Source organism: Pezoporus wallicus, unplaced genomic scaffold (assembly GCF_028554395.1).
Source record: "Pezoporus wallicus isolate ANWC-B61680 ecotype Strahan unplaced genomic scaffold, APGP_CSIRO_Pwel_v1 contig_5485, whole genome shotgun sequence".
In the NCBI taxonomy this organism is placed as follows: Eukaryota; Metazoa; Chordata; class Aves; order Psittaciformes; family Psittacidae; genus Pezoporus; species Pezoporus wallicus.
Window position 1 is genome coordinate 2,538,217 of NW_026641550.1, and position 24,949 is coordinate 2,563,165.

At 42.1% G+C, this 24,949-nt stretch overlaps 2 protein-coding genes and 1 long non-coding RNA gene across 4 annotated transcripts in view; 1 reads left to right on the plus strand and 2 right to left on the minus strand.

Annotated features, from left to right (window-relative positions):
- The window catches only part of MRS2 (magnesium transporter MRS2), a 15,193-nt gene extending 6,390 nt beyond the window's left edge, over positions 1-8,803 (minus strand). For both annotated transcript variants that reach the window (XM_057424223.1, XM_057424222.1), the window contains exons 1-9: positions 8,599-8,803; positions 8,170-8,243; positions 7,148-7,184; positions 6,469-6,581; positions 5,857-6,030; positions 5,056-5,186; positions 4,259-4,375; positions 1,468-1,620; positions 612-729 (exon numbers count right to left, since the gene is read on the minus strand). In XM_057424223.1, the coding sequence (XP_057280206.1) occupies positions 612-729; positions 1,468-1,620; positions 4,259-4,375; positions 5,056-5,186; positions 5,857-6,030; positions 6,469-6,581; positions 7,148-7,184; positions 8,170-8,243; positions 8,599-8,803 (1,122 nt within the window). The remainder of the gene's footprint in view (positions 1-611; positions 730-1,467; positions 1,621-4,258; positions 4,376-5,055; positions 5,187-5,856; positions 6,031-6,468; positions 6,582-7,147; positions 7,185-8,169; positions 8,244-8,598) is intronic.
- A 4,026-nt stretch (positions 8,804-12,829) lies between these two features.
- LOC130607321 (uncharacterized) lies at positions 12,830-14,385 on the minus strand. The gene is made up of 2 exons (XR_008974216.1): positions 14,320-14,385; positions 12,830-13,370 (listed from the first exon to the last, which is right to left on the minus strand). It is a non-coding gene; the product is annotated as an uncharacterized LOC130607321 (long non-coding RNA).
- Positions 14,386-15,916: 1,531 nt separating this feature from the next.
- Positions 15,917-24,949, plus strand: part of DCDC2 (doublecortin domain containing 2) — a 58,245-nt gene continuing 49,212 nt past the window's right edge. Inside the window, exons 1-2 of the mRNA XM_057424370.1 lie at positions 15,917-16,255; positions 21,267-21,318. Coding sequence (XP_057280353.1) covers positions 15,963-16,255; positions 21,267-21,318 — 345 coding nt within the window. The 5' untranslated portion in view covers positions 15,917-15,962. The remainder of the gene's footprint in view (positions 16,256-21,266; positions 21,319-24,949) is intronic.

Consider the following 24,949-nt stretch of genomic DNA (forward strand, 5'->3'; position numbering starts at 1 on the left):
GTTTCATAGCAAACCATTTTATTTAGGAATCATCCTGTTACTGTCTCATGCAGTTTTCCTTCCTTCATCAGGAAGTTTGAAAATTTAACCTTTCTATATAATGGATTTGGAAAGAAAGAGTCTTTGCTTTAGTTAGTTTCTTTTAAAGATAGCATGTGCAATTGTAAATTTGAACCCCTCCAGGTGTAAACACGTAACTGACAGCAGAGTATTTCCTGTGGTGTGCTGGAAATGCCCTGAGTACTTGCCAGGTACCCTTGTATATGGAAGACAAAGCTGGTCCCCTTCAGAAGAACAGATGATCATTAAAGACAACTTAATACTGCTTTTACAGTCAGTCCTTATACAACCATAAATTTGTCTTCCTGTTTCTTTTCCACAGACATGACACAGAAAAAAGGCTGCTAAATTGCGCAGTTAGTCACACATAGTAATTCACCTACAAAAAAAGTGATGGTATGAACACATGAATCACCAGAGTAAATTATATTTACACATTAATATAAACCTGGAGCTTTACCTATGGAAAGAAGTTGCATTGAATATAAAATACACTATAAAACTAGGTCCCATGTATTATGTCACTGATAAAAGCAACACTTGTTCCTTACCTCTTCAAGAGAGGACTCCAAGTTCATACCAAATGCAACTCCTATGAGTCCAAAGAGAGAGAGAGAAAAAGTCCCCATAGTCAGCTGCAAATTCAGCCTCATCATCACATTACGGTGGCTAAAGGGAGAAACATCTGTAAGAGGAACCCAAGAACTGATTTGCTGCCCAAATTCTCAATTCCATATGCACTAAAGCCAAACAGTGAAAGAGAGGAAGTCATGCTGCAATTAGACAACCCAGGGAGGCATCCACCAATAGCTTACACAGGTAGCTCCCCAGTAAAGAGGAGAGTGAGCATTAAATGCTGACCTCAAAGACAGAATGGTAGGTGCTTAGAAATTCAAGCTATTTTTCAGTAAGAAAGCTGACTAGTAGTGAAAACTGTAGCATATAGAGAGAAAATACTCACTCCAAAGTTATTCATTCTTGTCACCACCCCACAGAGTAATAACTTGTGTTACCCAGCCAGATTTAAATAATTCAGGTTTTCTAAATTAAGACTGAACTTTCCTGAGTAAAATTTTATTTTACCCCTAAATTTGCAGGGGTTTCCTTTAGTGTGTAGCTCCTCAGAAGGATCTAGGGGAAGCCTGGTTTCTCCTGCTATGGATAACTGATGCCTACCTAGCTAGGGAGCTTTTTATACATACAAATTAGGGTGTCTTGTTGCTTTGCTTTGTCCAGTTCACTTGCAAGAAAAGCTGCACATGCAGCTTCTTGTGCTGCGACTGCAAGTGCATTCAAACCCCCATGAAGATGGAACTCCCCAACTGTCCTTGTAGGCAGATTTGAGAAAGACTAAGCAGCATTAAATTCTGCTCGGGTGTTGGCAGTCCAGAAGATAGGGTAGCTAACCTGTCTAGGTTGATAAAGATTATGCTTTCTGAGTCATCAATCAACAGTCTGAGTTCACGAGCTTCATTTGCAAGATCTTCTGCTTGTCTGTAATAGTTCTCCAGCAGCAGCTCCATTTCCTCTGCATGGTCAATCCCAGATACACTCTCCTCACTGCGAGCAACAATTTATATTTTTCTGGTTAGCTACACATTGTATAGAAGTGTATTACTGATGTGTTAAAACAAGGCACGTAAGAGTTAAAGGGAATAGCCAACAAGAGTGCTGTCAGATACTAGATCTCAAAATTCAATCTTTTCAGTGAGGAACTTCCATCAATACAAACAGCTTCAAATAAAAGACATATTTTTCTATGTATCAGCTGATCAGCATAGGCAATTGATTCTGAGTAAAGCAGTTAGCATTGGAGGTACTCAAGACACGCACAGCACCACAAATCTTACATGTTGAGGTATTAAAAAGTTATAAAGTTACACTTTTATATTCTTTATAAAGTTTATATTACCGTGTTTGCATTATTATTCAGCTATCATAAACTGCTGACAGTTTTGACAGAATATGCTTAATTTCGTGATGCCCTCAAGTGGTGGAAACTGGTAACAGTACAGTCAAAAATACCAAGAATCAAGTCAACACACAAACAGTTACACAGCGAGGCAGATGTTTTAGAGGTATATTCAAAAAGTTTAGTTGTAAGGTGTTTCAGTTATACACAGTGATTACTGCATGTTCTGGAGCATGAAACAGATGAAGAATGAGCATCAAATGGAAGATGCTGCTCTCCTAGGTGAAGTCTGTCTGAGAGACTAGTCTCATTTCATGGTCCAACTGCTGGTGCAGCAGCCTTCTCTGGAACAGGTATGTATGTTTCTGGTGGTGTACTGGATTGCTATGTAGATGAAAGCTGAGGCACCCAAGTTCCACAAGGGCCTGGAAACTGGCAGCAAAACCAGGAAGATTCATCATTTTTTAATTTTGTAGCATAACCTCACTTCTGCAGAGACTCAACCTTTTAAAGAATCTCCTCCTTGCATTGCTGACTGTTAAAAAGGGACCTCTCTGAAATGGTTTTCCAAGAAACTAAGTGACATGCTTTAAGAATCAACACACATAAGCTTCCTGAGGAGCTTTAACAGAGCCCCTAGTTTCCGTCTTACAGGGCAGAAGCTTTGAGTTAGCTAGGTTGATTTTAGAGCCCTCCAGATGAGAGGAGCTGCAGACTTAAAAGTCTTAGAGCACTACCTGCTGTATTACAGATTCGGTTCAAGGTCTTACTTGATGAGTATCTTTACATTGCCTTCTTTGTGGATATACAAAGGAAAACGAGGCATATGGCCTCTTCCACCTGATTTGCTTTCATTAACTAGCCTCTATCTGTCTCACAAGTCTTAAAACAGTCTGCCATGCCCCTGCACAGATACAATGCCCAAATCGTCTTTTGTCTTTCTGCGTTCAGCTCACCATTGTGGCTTCAAATGATCACTGATGCCACCTATATGCCTCAATGGGTTACTCCACACCTTCTCAGACTTCTTGAGTTCAGCAAACACCACTTACCATCTGCATCAATTGTGGAGCAAAGAGAGCTCTCCACACACTTCCTGCCTGCAGATGTGCTGCCACGGCTAGTATTTCCTGGTGTACCTTGTACACAGACCACCTCTGCACCCTGTAGCACACCACAGCCTCCCAGTACCACCTCTCCTTCCCATGGCATCTGAAAGAAAGGATGACTTCAGGCTTCTCCTGACATGAGTGTGTAAGGTTACTTTGGTAACTTTCCTAGATGTTCCCTATACATTATCTACCATGAGGCAAGAAGAGAGCTGCCAGCAGCTTGCATTAAGTCCAGAGGAAGGCTGTGAGCAAAACCAGGATGAAGACCAGCTGCTGACTCAGGGGCAGCCCTGAATTCAGAGCCCTCCTGACACTGCTCCAGCAGATACACTAGAAATGCTAAACGTGTCCCACTTTTGGAATACCAGGTTTCTGCTGCACATTTAGACTAAGCTCTGCAGGACAAGAAACTACCTCATGATTTCAAACACATGCTACTGTGTGAATACTACTAATATCCACATGCAGTGTGGTTACACAAAAGTTGCATTCAGCAGCTTCACAAAGGATACTGAAAAGCAGTTTCTGTTATCCGCTTAAACATAAAGCACGTCTGTATGCCCAAGATTTAAATACAGTTCAGCCCAAAACATACTGGGGTCTGGTACACATTCTCTTTTTGCTTTTTAGTTTTTGTTAAAGCTACCGGCACTGCTGCTGCTGTCCTTCACCAGAATTTGAGGGAGTGCAATAGGACTATTTCTGCATGTACACCTTTCCTTAAATGTTGCTCTTCAGAAGCACAAGATTGCTTCAGGGCCTCTTTCCTTCAGGTTCTGCTGGTAAGCAAAAGCTAGAAGAAAGGTGTTCAGAACACTTCTAACAAAGGAAGCAGAGTGTCTGATATATTTAAGACAAGCTTTAAAATGAGCAAAATTCTTCCAGAGAGTGTTAACATTTGCCTTTTCTCCTTCTGCCATCCTGCTCCCATCCCATTACATACTGGATGAGCTGACCTGTTATGCCAAGAACTATTTGAAAGTGCATAATATAACTAGTGCTAATGCAGTCCCTCTCTGAAAGGAAAATACAGTGATTTCTGAAGCAGCAAGCATTACGGCTTTATAAGTCTTTTGCTTTCTGCTTTTTGGCAGGGAACACACAGTTTAGTGTTCAAGTTCTTCTAAAACAAATCACACTGTTAAAAAAGTATGTGGCTTCAAAATATACATACAATACTTGTGGATCAGTCCATTTAGATAGACAGAGCTCTTCTATTAATTCTTCTTCATCTAAGATCTCCAGAATTGTTTCTTTGAAAACTTTAAGATCTGTTTCCAGTTCTGACAAGCTGAAGAAAGAACAGGCAAAAAAGGTCAAGTAATCCTCACTGGCACCAGTGCACAAAGGTAATCTCTAACTGAGTTTGCCAGCCAGCACCCTCGCCTGACAAGACCATCCAGGGAAGAATTCCTTGCAGGGTTCTAAGAACTTCGAAATATCCCTTACAGGCCATACACTTTAGAAGTGGCAGTGATCTGTCTGGGGACCAGTGAGCTACAGACACACACTGAAAGAGATTCAGATGTGTTTTCAGGATATATTCCTAAACTAGAGGAAACAAGCACTCTATGAGCATGTAGCAAGCATATACCAGAGGGGCTAATACAGAAAGGTACCAGTATATGAGAACTAGTAACCTTAAAGCATAGATCTAAAGGCTAATCTTGTTTTACATTACAGGAAACATTTTCATGATGTTATTTTGTTCTCTTAGGTATTATTTTGTTCTGTCAGTTGCTATTGAAGAAGCTCAACTGTATTTATGACAACTTGGAATAGGCTTCCCTTTTTCTATTCTGCCCCAAATCACTCATCTTCCATACCAATTTTTACATTTAGAAATAAGATGCACAAGCCAGCACTGCAGTTATCTAGGAAATTAATATTCGATACCATTTTTCTAACATTTCACTGCACATAATTTTCTATGGTCATCTTCTCAGCTCTTCATGGCTTACTCTTATTTACCTCTTGCCATTTTGCAGGAGAATGTGTAGTTTACTCCTATCCACAGACAAAAGCTTGGGGTCCACTAGAGCTTCCAGTGTCTCAAGGATCTGAGGCTGCAAAGTGTTAAGTCTCCCCTGTAGTCTGCTGATCTAGGTAACAACATGATCCTTCATAAGAATTAAAGCAATCCCTTTAGAATGACTTGGGCTACTGACTCCTGTCTCTGAACACAGAATTCACAGTAACAGGCAGTTAACACAATCTGCTCTCCAATGCCCAGGAAATACTTGCTATAGAGATACCACTTAAAAGATAAAGCCAGTGCAAACTACAGTATTTTATAATAGAGATTTGCACTGAACTGAAACCCAGTGACAACCACAGCGGTTAAGGCTGATAAAGCTAAAGCACTATTTGCCTAGAAATGTCATATTAGCATTAGCAAGCACAGATTTTTAAGGATAGCTAGAAATTGTTACCTGACTCCTGCCCAAGAGGCCAAAAACCTCAGCGTGACTTCCATTTCAGCTACAGCATGTCTCTAGAAAGGTACTCTGTCTTGTTTTTAACTGTCCAAATGATGGTGAAGCCATCACATCCAATTAGCACTTTCTTGGGAAGGGAATGGTAACACATACACACACAAACCCATAAAAACTAAAGTAACAAAAAACAAACCAAAAAGAGCTCCCACCGTTAAGTGCAGAATACATACACAAATGCGTATGTATAAATAGTAACACAAAAATAAAATCAATACTGTCCTTTCTATGAAGCAACAACTTCCAAAACTGTTTAAATAAAAATGAGACAGCTCACCCGGTATTGCAGGATTGCTTCTATGGCTCGGAATTCAAAGGGCAGGGAATATGTAACCAGCTGACCTTCCCCAGCCAGCTGAGATGCTAGTTCCTTGAAGAGCCAGTGTTCCAGGTTTAAATTACGATAATCTAGTATCAGAAGAAACTCTGGTGTTATGACAGCCTTCAAGAACTGAAAAAGACAGTACATAGAAGAGTCTGAAAAACCACCTCTTTCAAGATAGTTTGTAACTGTGTAGCGCATTTGATAATTTAGGCTCTAATAAAGCCATTCTTCGAATGTCTTTCCAGGCAGGAAATAACAGAATCTCATGCTAACTGCAAACTAATACATTCCCTATGGTTCAGACACAGCACTGTGCCAGTGGTGGTATGACTGAGCAGAGGCTCCATGTAAGCCTTTACTTCTATGACAACATTAGTAATGTTTCTCCTGTCATTAATATATTGGTGAACACATACCTCTGATTGCTAGGCAGAGCTCCAAAGACACATTTACTGCTAGACTGCACCTCATAGAAAACTGGTATTAAAAGAACTGTGCAAGAAAATGCAAGTGCAAGGATAAGACATGGTTCAAGTTTACACTCAACTACAGGGAAAATATTACCTCCATTCTCAAGATGATCCTGTTGTTCCTAGCTGCTATGCTCATTAGGTGTTGGAATCTTAGATCTCGAGCTTGAAGACCCAATTCCTGGTACAATTCTGTTTTCTTCTTTTCTATCAGAAAAATATTTTAAAATGAAGACATTTAGGGGACAAGCATGTATGCCCTGAAATGACATTTTATTGTGTTACTAAGACCCACAGAAGGGAAGAAAAAGCTGTTATCTTTAAAACAGTTTTCCTCCCATAGATTCCTCAATATACGAAGTTTATAAGACTGCATCTTAAGTGGGAAGAGAAAAAATTCAGATGTAAGTGAAAAAGTTGGCCATGAAAATTAATATCATGCCAAAAACCAAGAGACTCATTTGGGAAGTCTCGAAGGAAATACAAGGTGAGGAAAGCTGCGTGTTTGTTAAAAAGGGAAAAGACAAAGTAAAAATGACCACCTGATAGAGATATATTTTTCAAAATATTACTTAAAAATATGTAAAAATTGTAACAATAAAGATGCTATGAAGACCAATAGAAGGCAGCAAAACAAAGAACATATTGCAACATCCCACACAGAGAAGTATCCCAAATACGATTTTCTATCTCATGCAAATTGCCAATTGGACTTTTCTGTATTGGAAAAGGAAAAAAGACAAAAACTAAGCAAAACTGCAATGAAAACTCACCAAAATAGGTAGCATTTCCCTCTTTGTCAAGCTTCATCTAAAGGAGTGGAAAAAAAATATATCTTTTTCACAGAACTACTGTATGTCAAGAAATCAATTTCTAAAACTGTTTGCACTTGCCTGAAGTCAAATGGAATATACATTATGAAGAAAACCCAACCTTCACTCTCTTCACAGTTCACCCCAATTGAGAAAAAGTTGCACCAGACTGCCACACACCAAATACTAGTGTCATCTCTATGACCACGTTCCTATGTAAACCTTGGGGAAAAAGTAATTTACAGAGGATCAGACTTAGAATAAACTATTTCAGTGAGAAGGAACCTGCAATAATTACAGAATCCAACTGCCTGACCACTTCAGGGCTGAACAAAAATTAAAGCCTGTTATTAAGAGCATTGTCTAAATGTCCCTTCAACATGGACAGGCTTGGAGCATTGACCACCCCTCTAGGAAGCCTGTTCCAGTGTTTGAACACCCTCTTGGTAAAAAAAATGCTTTCTCATGTCCAGTCTAAACATACCCTGGCATAGCTTTGAACCATTCACACATGTCCTATCACTGGACACCAGGGAGATCAGTGGGGCATCTTACATTCTTGATCACAGATTTTGCTATTTCCTTTACAGCAATCTAGGCTCTGTCCTGGCCTTGAACGCTGCCAGGGATGGAGCACTTACCACTTCTTTGGGCAGCCTGTGCCAGTGCCTCACCATCCTTACAGTAAAGAACTTCTTCATTTATAGCTAACCTGAACTTCCCCTGTTTAAGTATAAACCCATTACTCCCTGTCCTATTGACACAGTCCCTGATGAAGAGTCCCTCTCCAGCATCCTTGTAGGTCCCCTTCAGATATTGGAAGGCTGCTATGAGGTCAAGTCAGAATACCTTAAATCAACAATTTAGAACTAGGGATGTCCTCTGAAAGATGAAATCTATCTGCTCCTATGATGCTTTAAAGAAAGAGTACCATCATCTTGCACAAGCTGCCCTTGCTGGTGGAAACTCCTGCACATACTTACCACTGCAAAAACAGGAGCCACGCTAGCTAAGGTGGCTTGGGAGGGCTCTGTTGGGACATGTTGATAAAGTTTACCTGAAGAAAGACAAGACATTTCTATTTATGTTTTCCAGCACACTGCATTTTGCCTTTAACGATGCGGTGCCCTGCTACAAGCCATGCGCATAACCACTGGCACAGAAACTAAGCAGCACCGGTAGTCAGAAGGCCCTCACGAACCTGACACCCTTCCGGCAGGAAGCCGACACGGCACCGAGAGTGCAGCTACTGCCGGTTTGGTTTCCCGGTCCCCGGCCGGGGTGTCACTCTCTCTCCCTCCCTCCCTCCCTCCCTCCCCGCCTGCGACACCACACAGTGAGTCCTACCGGGGCGCACGGGGGACCAAGGCCCAGCGGTGCCTGCCCCAACCCACCCCAGCCCCGCCGCTTACCGGACCAGCGCAGCCCCCGGGCGCACAGCGGCACAGCCACGGCCGCTGGCCGGCCGGAGCCTGGCAGCAGCCCCAGGGCGGCCCCCAAGCGGGACCCGCCGCCCTCCGCGCCCGCCCAGCTGCGGGCCGTGCAGCAGCAGCGGCGGCTCCGCACGGCCCCGCGAGGGCGGCGCAGGGCGCGGGGAATCAGCCCGGTGCGCAGCATAGGCGCGTAGCGCCCGCACGAAGCGGGACAGCACAGCGCGGCCCGGCCCGGCCCGGTACGGTACGATACGGCTCCCAGCGCGCAGCCGCGGCGAGGGAGGAGCCCAGGCTGAAGAGTTACCCTGCGCAGCCTGGCAGGAGTGTGGCCTGTGGCAGCTCGTCGGCTGGGGGCCGGGAGGGGCCACGCGGTGCGGGGTACGGCTGCCACTGCTAACTGAGCTGTACGTCGCACCCGGATGGAGCTGGTAACGGAGCGGTGGCCGCAGTCGTACTTTGCGGGCGCCCAGCCTGCGCCCGCTGGCTGCTGTCACCGCGGCGTCTGTGGCCTGCTCCGACCTCCGGAAGCGTTCGTAATGCGCGTAAACCATGTGGTGGCGGAAACTTTCATTGTGAGGGTGGTGAGGCCCTGGCACAGGTTGCCCCTAGAAGCTGTGGTTGCCCCATCCCTGGCAGTGTTCAAGGCCAGGCTGGACGGGGGTTGGAGCAACCTGGTCTAGTGGAAGGTGTTCCTGCCTGTGGCAGAGGGGTTGGAACTGCATGAGCTTTAAGGTCTTAAGCATATATGAGTAAACTGAGGGCATCGAAAGTTTTCAGTTTCTGGGTAAGCATGCCTGAGTGCAAACGTCCCACTTTATAATTAATAAAAAGCTCTAATCAAAAGCTTACATATTTTAGCTCAAGTTTTGTTTAATCACAGCAGGTGGCAGTATGCACAAGACTGTTCTAATACTCTTGGATGTCAAGAGATACTTAAAATTTGGGAATACCAGACAGCGCAGAGCAAACAACAGGAGAGAGGAAATAAACACACGCTGTTGCTGGCTTCTAACAGCAGCTTATGTTGGCTCTGCATAGTTGGAATGCAAAAGCTTGGGAAGCATTTGAAGAGTATCTGCCAGAAATTTACATTTAATGAACTTGCAGTAAGTTTCACACAGCTGACATTTCACTCTCTTCAGTAAAAAAGGGAAAAGATACTGGGTTGATCTATTTGTTTTCCTTTGTCCGTCTGTTATTCTGGCTGCTTACACAACAGGCCTGTTAGAAATAAGATGACATAACTTCACACCAAATATATATTGATTTGAACTTTGATATGTATGATGCAATAGGCCAGTATGCTAGTGAGTACTGGTATTGTATCTCATTATAGCTGCATTATCAGTCATCATCATAATTGCCTGGAAGGGCAGGGACCAGGTATCACCTCTGTCTTCAGAGGTGAAGGCAACAGACTGGTGTGAATTGGCAAACAGGGCTAAGTTCTGAAGCACAGATAGAATGTCTGATTTTATACTGCTGCTCAGAAAAGATACCTGGAGATCTCAAACTGCCATCTATTTATTGCAGCTCTAAATACCAATGATCTGCTTGTTGCTTCTGCTGTACACAAGTGCCAGGTACCTGGTCTGTCCCGCAGTGCCAACTGTTGGGAGCAGTTTGCTGTATCTAATAAAAAATTAGTCAAGCTCATCTGCTGTTTGTTGAAGAAGCTCATTACCACAAACAGGCATGATAGCTGTCCTCTGTTCTGCTGAGAAGAGAAGCTAGCTCACGCACAGGCTTGCTTAGCCCTGAAACTGCTATCCAAAACACAACTATCTGTGAGCCTGAATGACATGAGCAATTAGTTCCACTGCTGTCTGAATGCCAGTGCAGACACGAGGGACTGGTCTGATTGCAGCTGGGGTATGTGGAAGAGCAGAAACACCAAAGAAAACTACAGAAAGAGAAGGAAATCACAGGTGTCATCAGAGGACTCCTTCTAAATCTCTGCTGAAGACCTTAGAGAACTTCGGGGAGAACTATGGTAGAAAGGCATATGGATGTCTGTCTACAGAGAAATTGCCTCCCTAGTGTATGGTTTGTACATTTAATTAGTCCTGTTCATATACAATAACATGCCTGAACCTATTACCTGTTTCTTCTCCTAAAATACATGATCACAGAAGTGCCATTATATAAAGAAAAAAAAACCACAAACAACAAAACACAAACAAAAACCAGATTAACCAGAAAAATGTAAGCTTGCTTCCAGACAGTAGATAAGTGTTCAGTGGATGATCAGTGCAGCTCAATAAGAAGAGAGAAAAGGCCCCATGGAAAACTTAAAAAGTATAACATTCATATTTAGAATAATTTCTATTGCATGAATGAATCAGGAATACTCCACTGATAGTGTCAGGTGCCTTTATCAAAGGTGGCTCCCATGACACACTGAGAAATCTTTGCCTAGAGAGCATACCTTCACTTTCTATACAAAGACCACATGAGAGATATTTTTTAACTTTTTACCTCAGGCTAACCCCCTGGAATGTGCTTCTTCATGGAGAACTATTTCCTCATATGCCTTTAAGGGTATGCAATAGCCTTTTTCCTAGGTAACCCTTTATTATCTCAGCTCTCTCAAGAATGGTTAGAACTCTTAAGACATGTCATCAAAAGCTGTAGCTTCAACTAAGGTTAATGCTTTATTTAAGAAAAAAATAATTGATCCTGGTATTCTAAGGAGGTTTTGATCTTGCAGTTGTAGAAGAATGTGAAATTGCTATGACATGGGTTTTAAAATTTACAACTGCCCAGCTGCATCAGTATTTTGTTTCTTCCAGTTAGGGCATGTGTCTGAAAGCTGAACTACCCAGTATATATATACATTAAACTGTCAGTTCAGACTGTCCGATCACCCCAGAATTACAACTGGGAATAAAGTGGCTGCTATTGCTTAGTCTGATTTTTAGATAAGCTGCACAAAGGTGTAGTTATTAAGTGTGAGTCTCAGCACTGTGTACAATCGAACAAGCTGAATTTTGTTCTCTGTATTTAGAAACTTTATCATTTTGCATTCTGTCAGTCTTCAGCACTAGGACATGTTCCTGTCTTCATGACCTCATGTTTTGCTGTCACTGAGCCTTGTTGCCAGGGACCTGCAACAAGCTGCAAGATCGCTCCTGATCCTGAGATGCCTCACAGCATTTTGGTGCTGAAAAAGTGACCCTATTTGATGCTATGTCACTATGCCATGGCTCTGTTCTCATGACATCCCCCAGTGTGTGCTCATTGACTTCAGGTCCATCATGTGATCCCGACACTTGACCTGACTCCAAGTAAGATGAGAGGTCTGACACTGCTCCATCACAAAGAGATTATGTGTCTCTGGATTTATATTAATTGTGTCAGTGGGTTCAGCAGCTTTTCTTGTTACTGTGGAGAATGTGACAGGAGATTGCTTAGGAACTGAAACAATAGTGGGAATAAGCGCTCCAGCCCTGCAAAGGCTAGAAAGAGCAGATTCTCATAAATGAAGGCTGCTATCATCAGCTGAAGTGCTTGAGATTTTCTTAGCTTTTGGGCAATGGTTGCACTAAGGCAAGACAGAAAACATACTAACACTGGAAATACTCTAAGTTTGTTTTGTGTTCCTATCACTGAAGAAAATGTTTCATCCTGAAAAGACTTGTGTGAGGTAATGGGCCTGTTGTGCACTAGACAGTCATGGTTGCTTTTCAGGAGCTGAATTTCAAGGTCGTGCCTTAAGAATAGGAAAACAGATTCCACTGTAGCACAAGTAAGGGGACAGATGGCAGAAACGCAAGCAGCTGAATTTGAGAGATGAAGTCTTTATGAGGCATTGCTATCAGCTATGGAAAGCTTAAACTATGGGCAAGATACTCTATTGCAATTACGCAAAGGATTTGTAATGTGCTCCCAGTTTTGGCCAAAGATTTTGCTTACCAGTTCCAGGCTGCTTTAAGTCTCTGGTATCATTCAGGGGATGTTTTATTGCAATCCACAAAAGTGATTGTAAGCAGTACGGCTATAGGTAAAGACCAACAGTATTCTGGAGTAGTGCAAATGTCAAAACAGGTGCACAAGTAAAATACTCAGTGGTTTATACCTATGCCAAAGACAATGTGTAATCGCAAATTAGGCCTAAGATCACCTTAAGTGGGAAAATCTGGCACAAAATAGTAGACAAATAGTTGGCATATCACTACTTGACTGCAGAATGATGTGAAGGTCATCAGCATTTTTGGTGTTTAAACTGAGGCATATTTTTAATGTATTTTTTTCATTTCAGGTTGCAACAGATCAGTGTTAAGCAGTATTAATTTGCGGATGGTAAATGTTTGGTTCTCCCCTTTACTAGACAGAAGCAAACCAGCAGCAAGTAGAGAAATTGAACTGTTAACCAGTAACAGCATATTTGACTTCCCTCACCCTGAAATTGCTTTCTGTAATGCTTAACTGCCCTGTTGTAACTCACAGCAGGGGGGTAATTTTCCCATCAAAGGAACCAAGATAAAAGGGAAGAAAAATTCTTTCCATCACATGTGTTAAAATCCATTTGGAAGAGCAATTGTTACTGTACACTAAGCAGTTCCAGGTAGGAAGATGTAGACCAGTTCTAGTCTTGCAACAACCAGTGGGGAAACGGGGTTGTTAAAGGACTTCAGTTCAAATTTAAGACATTTTCTGTTTATTTTCTCTCAGGTTTCACTGCTTCTTGTACCCAAGCTGTGGCAAAAATCCAGTGGAATCAAAGCCTCTGTATTTTATTATGCAGCTTCCTGGAAAGAGCAAAGCAGATAGCATTAAAAAGTATGGCCAAAAGGCATGTCCCAAGTATGCCTAAAGTGTTGTCAAGTAAAAAAACTTTTCTGTAGTCAGAATTTTGGTGGTCTGGACACACCAGAGACTTGTCTGTACATTGAGTAAGCCTGTAAGACCCACTCTTGATTGATTTTTTACAAATTTTATTAATCTGAGATTAAACAGGTCTACTATTCTGATAATGCAATATCCAAAATTACTTCTCAACCACTGGACAATCTGGAGATGTTTGGCTGACAATTAGCAAGAAAATGCAGCTTCAAGTGGATCATTTGTTTACAAAGTTTTTTTAATAGTTTAAGATTAAAATGGTATCAGTATGATTTCATGATCCAATATAGTTATCTATGAAACATAAGGAAGTCTTTTGATGATGGCAGCCATTGGATCTGGTTCTTAATAGGTATAAAAATATATTTTTTATACATGCTATATCATACCTACTATGCAGAATTATAGAAATCGACTTAAGAAAGACTGCAACATAATCTCATTTGACTTTACATCATGTTCTTTGAATCAGGTGTGTTACTTTACGTTTTGTTGTCCACGTTTATGTTTTGTTAAACCGCATTTGTCTATTGTTTTTCTGTTTCATTTTGTTGATGTATTTTTGTTTAAAATAAATTGTGCCCGAGGATATTCTTCTGATTTATCAGGCTACTGTTCATGCTGTATTTCAAATTGATCTTGGTTTAGTAGGGCAAATCATCGCTGAGTCTCATTAACTGAAATTTTCCAGACAGAACTGCAGGTTTGGGCCAGCTCAGCAGGAGTGATATTACTTCTTGTGACTGATCCTGGATGCTTAAGAGAACAAATTATAGCAGACTTACTCAACCAAAGAATACCAGGAGTACCGAAAAGCCTTCAAATATTCCAATGCAAATAGCAAAATAAAATTACCCAGACACAGGGGGGGTGCAGCTTAGTTCTGTGTTACTAGCAAATTTTTCCCATTCAGATGGTAGACCTGCAGCAAAGATCCAATTTTCAGGAGGAATTTTTAGTAACTGACAAGAAGTAAAGAAAGAGTAACAGCAAGTATGACTTTTCAGTGGTTCGTTTGTTTTGTGCATGGACCTTCCTGTACACACAACTGGGAATCGTTAGATGTTAATCATGAACCAAAGGCAATTACCAGGCATCAAGTAACTAAATCTTCACTGGAGAAAGCATGTGTCAGATTCAGCAAGGGAATATGCAGAAGCAGCCAGGCCAGAGCGCTTGAAGCAGTCACTCGTGTTGTAGAAACTGCCTTTTTGCTGGCGGCTGAACCTTGCCCTTACCTCCACGCCAGGGCACCTGCCTAGCGTTTTCGTTACCTTGATCTAAAAGGTCTAGTAAAAGTCTGTTTTTTTCTTGAGAAGGAAAAATTGACACGTTCAGTAAGAAACCCCAAGAAGAGCTGGCTAGACGTGAATGAAATAACGTGGTTTTCACTCCCTCCTTCTCCTCTACCGGGCGCGGCCGCTGCCTGCCACCGCCTACCTTCCGGCCCATCACGGCGGGGCCAGGGCCCGTCAGGGAGAGACTTGCGGGTGGTTAATCCTGTACTCACCACCATGCGAACGGCGGTCCCTCTGAGGCGGCGCGGGGGTCTGTTACCGGCGGTTAACGGCGCTTACCGGCCGCTCGCCTGTGTGGAACCGCCATCTCACGGCAGCTCCGCCGCGCCTGGTCGGACCTGGCCACCGCATTCTCCCTGCCCGGGCTGGCTGTGGGAGCGCTAAACCGGCTCAAGGTTTCACCTCCGCCGCCGCTCCCCGCCGAGGGCAGTTCAGTGGCCGGTACCTTCCTCTGTGGCGGGGAGCCCCAGCGCACTGCAGCGCCTGAGCTGCTGGGGAGGAGGAGGCAGAGCGGGGACTATTCCCCCTCGCTCTCTCGCTCGCTCAGGTGCGGGGCCCTTGGTCCGTTTACATTCTGCCCGTATTGCCCCCGCGTCCTTCGCCGTGCCTCTAGACACGACGCCTCCTCGTTCTCCTTCCCCCAGCCCCTGTCCGGTGAATAACTGAGCAGTGCTTTGTGCGGTGGCTCTGGGTCCGTCAGGCTCCTAGTAGGCTGTCGCCTGGCTGGGCAAGGGGGAGGACGAACAAACCCGGGATAAAGTTCCCCGAGGAAACCAGGGTGGCAGCGGCAAGTCGCTTCCCGTAATGGCAAGGCTGGAGGATAAATACCCTGGGAGGCCGTAGGTCCCCTGCAGTCCATTTTCCATCTGTGTAGGATCTACCTCCATGCAATGTTGTTGTTTTGGTTTTGTTTGTGTTTTTTGCCTGGGTTAGTGTAATCGGCGTTAACCTCCCCAGGTGCCAGGGAGCAGCAGCAGCAGGAGCTGGTTGCCAAGGAAGAGCCGCTCTCAAGACGCTGACCTGAGCTGTGCCGCAAGCCCTGGGGAGGCTGTGGTCCCTCCCCGCGGCCCCGGGCTCCCTCCTCTGCCTCCTTGGAGGTGGGCCCTGGTGCCCAGGCCTCGCCTGGGTGTGTGCGCTTCACCCCGCTGTCTCCTGAGTAAACTGGTGGTGCAGGCACCGGGAGGTCCGAAGCCACCGAGCATGACTAGTACTGGCACAAAGGGGTCGTGGCTCTCGCAGCCGACGGTGAAGAGCTTGCTGGTATATCGGAACGGGGACCCTTTCTTCCCGGGGCACCGCATTGTCATCAGTGAGAAGAAAGTGTCCAACTTTGAGGTATTCCTGAAAGAGGTGACAGCTGGGGTGAAGGCACCCTTCGGAGCTGTGCGTAACATCTATACCCCCCGGGGTGGGCATCGTGTCCGGCAGCTGGAGGAGCTTCGAAGTGGAGAGCAGTATGTGGCTGGTGGCAGGGAAGCCTTCAAAAAACTCAAGTGAGTGGCTAAAAAGTAATATCAGATATGTATGGAACTTGAATATCAGGGTTCGGGGTTTGGCGCTGTGGTGTTACTTCAGAAGGCTCCCACCCCCTTTATTAGGCATTGCAGAAAGAGGACTTAAATGACTGCAACCCAAGGCAAAAGGAAAGGTGCTTGTAACAGATAAAACTGCACAAGAGCTGCAAGACACAGAAAGGCTGCTGTGACCATCAGTCACATAGTGCCATTTCCTTGACATGACGGTAGAAAAGGAGAAACAGCCTTTTAACTTGAAGGACATGCAGCAATGGCATGATGTTGTGATACGTGTTTTTAACTGAGGGGTGAGTGGTAAGAGGGAGAAAGCTGCAGAAAGGTGGAGTCTTGACAGTCCTGCTGTGAAGCTGATGAGCCTGGGAATTTAATTCCCAACACTTTCTTGCTAATTTTATAAAGTCTAAACTATTCTGCCTAGCTATCCACCTCTCCATTACTTCTGTTCGTTTTGGGTAGGTATCTAGACTTTTTATGACCGCAATATCTGAGTCCCTCCTGTTATTTAAAAGATGACTATTTGCTTTCTGTTCCCTCCCTTGATACCAAGAATTGAGATGACAGTTTCTCTGTTTTCTAATGAGTGACTGGGATGGTATCATGGAAGAGATTTGGGCTTTTAGGTGTGATTCCTGAGTGGCTCTGCATGTGATCAGTAATGGTTCTTAATTCTGGCAGTGAATTTCTTTGTGGGCATTTTTCTTACAGTTGAATTAAAAACAAAACAAAACAAAACAACAGTCTCAAAATTAACAGTCCCTTTCTGAAGGTGGTTAGGAATTTATATGCTAAACTAGCAGCTTTATGGGACCTTGCTCATCTTGGTTTTGCAGAGTTCAAGACACTACTTCTCCCAGGAGAGCTCATGATGTTTCAGGAGAAAACTGTGTAATGAGCAGGATTTCTGTCAGCACTCTTACTATTTTTGTCACTGGCTGCTTCTGAACATTTATTGAAGCTTCTTGTGCTTCAGTGGCAAAGCAAGAGAGAAAGATGTGACAGGCTAAATATAAGTCCCTTTCCCTCTGTACTGTCTTCCATGTCAAATGCAGTGTTCATTTCTCAAGAAAGATCTACCATATCTTTTTGGTATTAAATGCTGTGATTCTGTGGATAGCTTAAAGTTGTTAGCTGTCAGCACATCATGTTTCACCTCCCTAAATGTATTTTATGTACAACAGACAGGGTAAATGTAAGTAAGTGTTTGGCATTAGCATGTACTGTGTAAAGAACTGAGCACTCTGGATTTATTTTGGGTGGGAAAAAGCATTCCTTTTTGTCTTGTTATGTTTTATGGTCAGAGTTTTATGGTGAGAGCTTTTTGGACTTCTATGGCTCCAACATCAAACAATACAGCTAAGAATTTGAGGTCACCAAAGAGAAAACCTTAACAAAAGCTAGCCTAAAGGACTTTTTAAGAGAAGGTTGGTTTGTATATCCCTTGATAGTATGCCATAGACCTGTACTGTAGAGAGGATAAATGGGATGACTTGAGATCTTTCCCATCCTTGTGTTCAAAGTCGAGTTCTTCACTATTAGTATTTATTTATTTATATAGTGCTGTAAATGTTGGCAGTGCTATTACCAGCATTATTTATGACAGGATGAAGGGCTTAATGTTGATCTTGTTCTTAACTGCATTGTAGACAGAATGGTAATTAGGGAGTCATCCATAAACGTCAGAGGAGAGGATGGGTTAATTGAAGGGGACAGTTTTCTGAAAGATATTGAAGGAATTAAAGAGCGTATGTCTCTGTTATGTGTCACAGGCAAAGATAAAAGCTGTTGAAGCTGCAAGAGACCAAAGCATCTGCCCTAAAGGATCTGCCTCTGGTCTGACAGCAACAAGAAGTTTGTACATTATTTTTTTTCCCCGAGTGTTGCTTATTGAGCACATTCATTGCTGTGATAGACTGAACTTTGGCATGGTGGCTTGTGCCACTTATGTTAGGGAATGTAATGGAAAGGAGAGAATATACAAGGAGAAGCAGAAGCTGAAAGTGTCATTGCTCCACTTCAAGCAGTGCATTTGTTTCTTCTCAGGTGTCTTATACTGAGAAATTAATCTTTTTCTTCCCTGTCTGCAGTGATTTCTAGACTAAACTTTGCTCTCCTTTAACACTCTCATTCCAAGCACTGAATTGTAACATCTTTAGATGATATATATATATTTAGATGAAATATACCTTTGAAGGTATGTAGTCCATATAAGCTGCTGCTATGTTTAATACTTAAATAAAGTGATTGGCATTAAAACATTTTGCTGTTTTATCACTAACTTGGGTAGTCATTGAGTGGAAGTATCTCTGCTTTCTTAGCAAGTGGATATACTGTGGTTAAGTTTTTGATCTGGAATTTTTTTTAATGCCGTTATCCCACAGAAAGCCTTTGGCACTGTCTAAAACTTTTCTCATTTGTGGACCTCTGAAATTTGACAGCTGAGTGCCCAGACCTCTGCATAGCGAATTTAAGCCTTTGACTATATATTTGCTCTTCTTTGACACTTTTCTTAGTTCTCCTCGAAATAATTCAGTGGTGCCAGAGAACAAGAACCAGGGTCAGCAGCTTATTTCTTTTTAGTCTTGTAGGCTTTAAGACTTTTTGTTTGTTTGTTTGTGGTGGGGTTTTTTGTTTGTTTGTTTTTGTTGGTTTGGGGGGGGGTTTGTTCCTTTGGAGAAACTTGCAATACTTGTTTTTGTTTTTGTTTTTTAAACATGAGGTTTGCACACTTTGTTTTTAAATACTGTCTTGTGTTGCTACATTTACCTTGTCCATATCACAGAACCATAGAATAGTTAGGGTTGGAAAGGACCTCAAGATCATCTAGTTCCAACCCCCCTGCCGTGGGCAGGGACACCTCACACTAAACCATCTCACCCAAGGCTCTGTCCAACCTGGCCTTGAGCACTGCCAGGGATGGAACATTCACAACTTCCTTGGACAACCCATTCCAGTGCCTCACCACCCTCACAGGAAAGAACTGTGAACTCCTTATATCTAATTTATTCTTCCCCTGTTTAAGTTTGAACCTGTTACCCCTTGTCCTATCACTACAGTCCCTAATGAAGAGTCCTTCCCCAGCATCCTTATAGGCCCCCTTCAGACACTGGAAGGCTGCTATGAGGTCTCCACGCAGCCTTCTCTTCTCCAGGCTGAACAGCCCCAACTTCCTCAGCCTGTCTTCATACAGGAGGTGCTCCAGTCCCCTGATCATCCTCGTGGCCCTCCTCTGGACTTGTTCCAACAGTTCCATGTCCTTTTTATGTTGAGGACACCAGAACTGCACACAATACTCCAAGCGGGGTCTCACGAGAGCAGAGTAGAGGGGCAGGATCACCACCTTCAACCTGCTGGTCACACTCCTTTTGATGCAGCCCAGGATACGGTTGGCTTTCTAGGCTGCGAGTGCACACTGCAGCTGGCTCATGTTCATTTTCTCACCAACCAGCACCCCCAAGTCGTTCTCTGCAGGGCTGCTCTGAATCTCTTCTCTGCCCAGCCTGCAGCTGTGCCACATCATTGGCATGCACTTTCAAGCATTGCCTCGAAGCCTTGCTGTGTCTCACTGTCCTTGCACACTCAAGCCTTAAAATCCCTGTGTCCATTTTGTGGTTCCTTGATAGACAATTGCCATTCTTTCAAAGAATTTCTTCTTTCTTGCTTCTACACCTTTGTTCAGGTCCCATGAATTGTCAACTTCAGCCAGGCAGGAAAGTTTCCTCTAGCAAACAAATCTTATCCCAGCCGTCAAATATAGAACATGACATTACTGGAGGGCTGCAGATGCATTACGAAAGATTTTTTGGTGAGCCTGCACTGTTGCTTGCACCTGACATTTCCAGATAGGATCTTCTAGCCTTAAAAGCCTGGCAAAGCTTTCTCACTGAAAGTAGGAATAGGGGGAACCTCTAACAAATGCCTATCACCTAATGTTGAGTTAGATGCTCCCTGCATAGAATAGATGCCCCAGTCGTGGGTTTGTTGTTTTTTTTTAACCTCATGATCAGTTCTTGGTAGAAGGTGCTGAAAGGTGCTGCTGTACTAAGTTGTAACTGCCCATGAAGGTGTCTTTTCCTGCAGCACTGAGAACTGGAAATATCTTGCAGTACTGGAAGATACTGAGAGCTGCATTCATGAGAAGAACCACTTTCCTGGCTCTCAAAGTGCTGACAAGGGAAAGGAGTTAGCATAGTCTGGGTACCTGGACAGTTGCCTGTTTGCCAGTCTGTGGGTTACTCATGCTTAAAGGCTTATTTAATTCCCTTTCATTGGAAAGGCAGCATACAGCTAATCCATCACTGTGTGTTTTAACTAACAGGTCTGTGTTAATGCAGTGTTTTTGTGGAAATATTATTGTGAAGGAGAGCAGTTTTGTTCAAATAGAGATTTTTTTTTTTTCTTGTCCAGTTGAGGCTTGTATTTTCTTTATTCACAAGATAATTGTTCAGATTATATTGGTTCATCACCATCACGAGAAACCAGGATATACAGTGTTTAGATATATCCGTGTCCTGTTGAAGCACAACTGTAGATCCTTTTAAACTTTAGCAGATGCCATGGGTCAAACTTGGGCATGGAGGAAAGCTTTAAATGTATCAGAGACTTAATGCAAGAAACTGAGAGGCAAGATGCTGAGTTTGAAAACTCTGGTAAGTTGATATTGTGCTGAGATTTGTTGATGCACATCACAATAGTATGTGAGCTTCTTTATGACAAGGGGGCTATTGATGGTCTGTACTAACCACCAGTGACTTGAAAGTAGATGATTTGTTCTCCCCTGTACTTTGTATTGGCCCACGGAGCTAGCCTGCAGGTTTATATTAACACTCCTTCATTAAAATCTTAAATTAGTTACTTTGATAAATTTTAAAATTTAAATTTTAAAAACTTTGTGTATGAAAAATAGCAGAAATATTTGCATTGTGTAAGTTAATTGCTTCTGTAAGTAATCAAAACTGTTTTCCTTCCACAGCTATTTGAGCATTGGAGAAACAAAGAAAAAACCTCCTGAAGCCAACAGTGAGGTAGGATGTCTGAAATAATTAAGTAAACTTGCAGTTAATGTTAGTGACATGCCTGCAGGTCTGATTTTTATACATAGATTTATTATGCTTAATAATAGAATTATCGACCATTCTGAACATATTATTTCAGTGATTATTACTCTGATTGCTCTGAGCATGATGCACTGATTGTCTTATGCTCAGCTTTCTGAATTGCCACATCCAGTTGAAAACTTTCAGTAAAGAAAGTCTCTTATCTTCACTGGATCTGGTCGTAAACCTAAGAGACCTTTTTTTTTTTTCCTCATGCAAAAAAGGTGGTGGGAATGGGAATTTTGGGTGTTTTGGACCAGCAATTTTTTTTCAAAACTTGGTATTTTTTCTGGAGTAGGGATATTTTTGTTTGGAAAAATGACAGTTGAAATACTTTTCCCAGTCACTGCCAGTGTAAGTTATAAACTTCTAACAAGTTCTAGTCCATAATTCTTTAAGCTCTCCTATGCTGTCTTCAACAGTGCTATGCTGTAGTCTGAGGAGGTAACTGCAGGCTTCAAAACACACTGTATGTGGGGTTTTGTGAGATGTGTGATTCTGCATTATTTTTGCTGTTTTATTGTGTGTGGGAGCAATGATTCCCAACAAACATTTGAATTGCAGCTTCTGCTTGGCAGGAAGCATCAACTCACTTGTTTTCCAGTTTCTTTCACCTTGTGCTGACATGCCACGCTTCCAGCAATTTAATGGTTTGTGTAGTGGATGTTTTCAGAGAGTAGGACACCTTGTACTAGAAGACCCTCAAAACTGAGGTCTTAGTGCCCTAATGACATTTACTGTGATACTCAGATATTTCTTATTCAGAGGCTATGAAATATGACATCTGCATTTTATAATTGATCATAACTTTGTAACTCATATTTTTTCCCAAGTTTATTTATGCAATGACCAGAACATTGTAGAGATAGTTGTTGTTTCTGTGTAGCCATTCATGTTTCTCTGTTGCTTGGGTCTTTTTTACAAAGAAAAAAGAACAATTTTTTAAAACTGGGAAAAGCTAATTAAATACTGATGAGTCAGCAGGATTATACTGTATTGCTGATGTATATTTATTGAGCAAATCTCCTTCACATAGGCACTACCTAAGATTTCCCATGACATTTATTCGTAAATTCAATTTCTGACCCCCAGCATTTTCTTCTTCTTCCAGTCCTGAGTCTTCTTTGACCAAGTTTTGTGAATCTTAATGAAACTAGTTAATTGCAGTGTGCACAGGCAGAGAATAAAATCATTATCTCACTTAATTATGATCTAAGTAAGAGATTATAATTGTGGGAGGGAGGGAAGGAATGGAAAAATGTTTGTACGTAGTAGCATTGCACTTTCCTAACCTCTAACACAGGAAACATAGTTCTGAACCAAAAAACGTACCTTTGGATGCATGTCTGTTCTTCAGTATTTTTTCTGAATACTTGAATATGTGTGTAGGACTATATTTTGTATTAAAACAGTATTTGGGTGAAAAAGAAAATTATTTTTACATATCTAGAACAAGAAAAATAACTTGAGGAAGTTGCTTCTAATTATCTCCGAAAATGCAGTGGTTTGGATTCACTATTATCTGTGAATCTCATTAATAATGTGCAGTGTGACTAACTGAATGTGCCCTTGCTGAGAAGATAGTTGCCTTCATGGAAGGCTTTAGCTAAATCTCCTGATACTGCCAGTTACCAGTACAACAATAGGCTTGCTACTTAAAGGCTAGTTTTAAGGCTGATTGTTTTGCAGCATATCCTTAGAAGATTCTTGATATAATACAAATTCGGTGCAGTTGGAGAAGTAGTTATAGAAGTTGTGGGTTTTTTACTTACAATTGAGAGAGGCTTCTATTATTTCTTCTGGAATCATTGTTCATTGTAAATTATCTTAATATTTTCATCCATCTCTCCGACCTTTGAAGTAAACGAGTATAAACCATCTATTATCTCAGCTTTCATTCTTCCTGTTTGACTTACGTTTGCAATCTCCAGTCTCTGTGGAGAGCTTAACTCCCAGTGTTGAGTTTAACTTTATGTGATTGATTTATTTGGGCAAAGGAGTCATAAAAATGAGATGAAACCCTAGTAATAGTCTACAAATTTTTATCTGGGATTATGAGTAACACAAATGTTTTCATGCCCTAATCATTTAATCCTAAAAATGAACTTTCAGGGGGCTGGTTACAGAAGTTTTTATGTCTAAGTGTATTTATGTTAAAATGATGTGAGGAAGCAAGTTCTGTTTTGTTTTATTTTGTTTTGGTTTTTTTCAGGCATTCACTTAGAAATAAAAAAAAACCCTAGATGTGCTTTAGGACCAGGAGGAGCAGCAGTATTGTCTTTGATTCTGTCAGATTTTCATCAACAAACAAACAAAGAAAAAAATCATGTTTTTTCCATGAAGCCTTGTAGCAGTCTTGATGCTCTAGCCCACAAAGGTATTTTGCTTTTGTAAGGCCTTATTTTAGATTGAATTTCAGCAATAAAATCCCCGTTTGTTTCATTAAAAGCCACATCTCTCTCTTGTCACTGCTACGCTGTTATGTGCATTGGACACTTCCTTGCCTGCTTGTAGTTTTTTCACCTTAGCAATAGCAGCAGCACAGCAGTTTAGGCCCTTCATTCTCTTGTGGCTTTAACATCAGATTGATGTGCCACTCAGCTGATTTTCACAGTGACACAAATTCAGTTCACTAGGAGTGTTCATGACAGTCAGAAGGGTGAGCTGTGCCTCATGAAGAGGGAGAAAGAAAAGATGAAATCAGAGCTAAAGGCAGTGAGTAGCTGCCGCTGTGAAGAGTGAGAGAGTACCTGTATTGGCAAATTGTATCTGGCTCAAGTGTTTTACTGACATGGCAATGTTTTTTCCTCTGTGTTTTGCTGTTTATCCCAGCAAATAAGTGGTGACATGTTTCTTGCACTGTGGTACTTGTTCTGTATGGAAGGCTGGAATAAGTTTTCTAGGAAAAATCTAATTTTTCAATTCCTGTTTGGTTGTCTTTGCAACAAGGTAGTTCTGTGGAATTGTCACATCCCATCTTAGTTTAGACTTTTTGGAGAGAGATCAGGGGTAGAGAATAAGTTCAGATTTCAGTCGTCTTTTCAACCAGACACAGCAGTAAGGGTGAAAGAAGACACTTGTCCTAGAAGCATGGGAAGACTGTGTCAGTCTCAGCAGATGGCCTGGATCTTGGCTACTTTAAATCCTCTGACAGAGCGCTCCCACTATAATAATATGTCTCAAAACTTTTTACAGTTATGTTACTTGTACAGAAAGTAGTAAGAAGATTTCTTTCTGACTCAAGCTAAAGCTTCGATGCAAACTATTCCTCAGGTATTTTTTCATCCATCGCTTATTTTGGCAACTGAGCTTGTTTTGCAAGAGAGATCCCTTTTGTACTGAATGTGATCTGCAAGTACAAATACATTTTAAATGATGTGCTTGTGGAATCTAACAGTTAATCTCTTGAGGAAGTGTGGACCAGCAGACCTACCATTTGTTTATTATTATAAGCTTAATTGTTTGTAAAAGGTATTGAACATTATTTTCCCATTATAATGTGTAAAGCGTGGACATTTATATTCCTCTAGGCGCTATACCTGATCTAGATGGTCTCTCC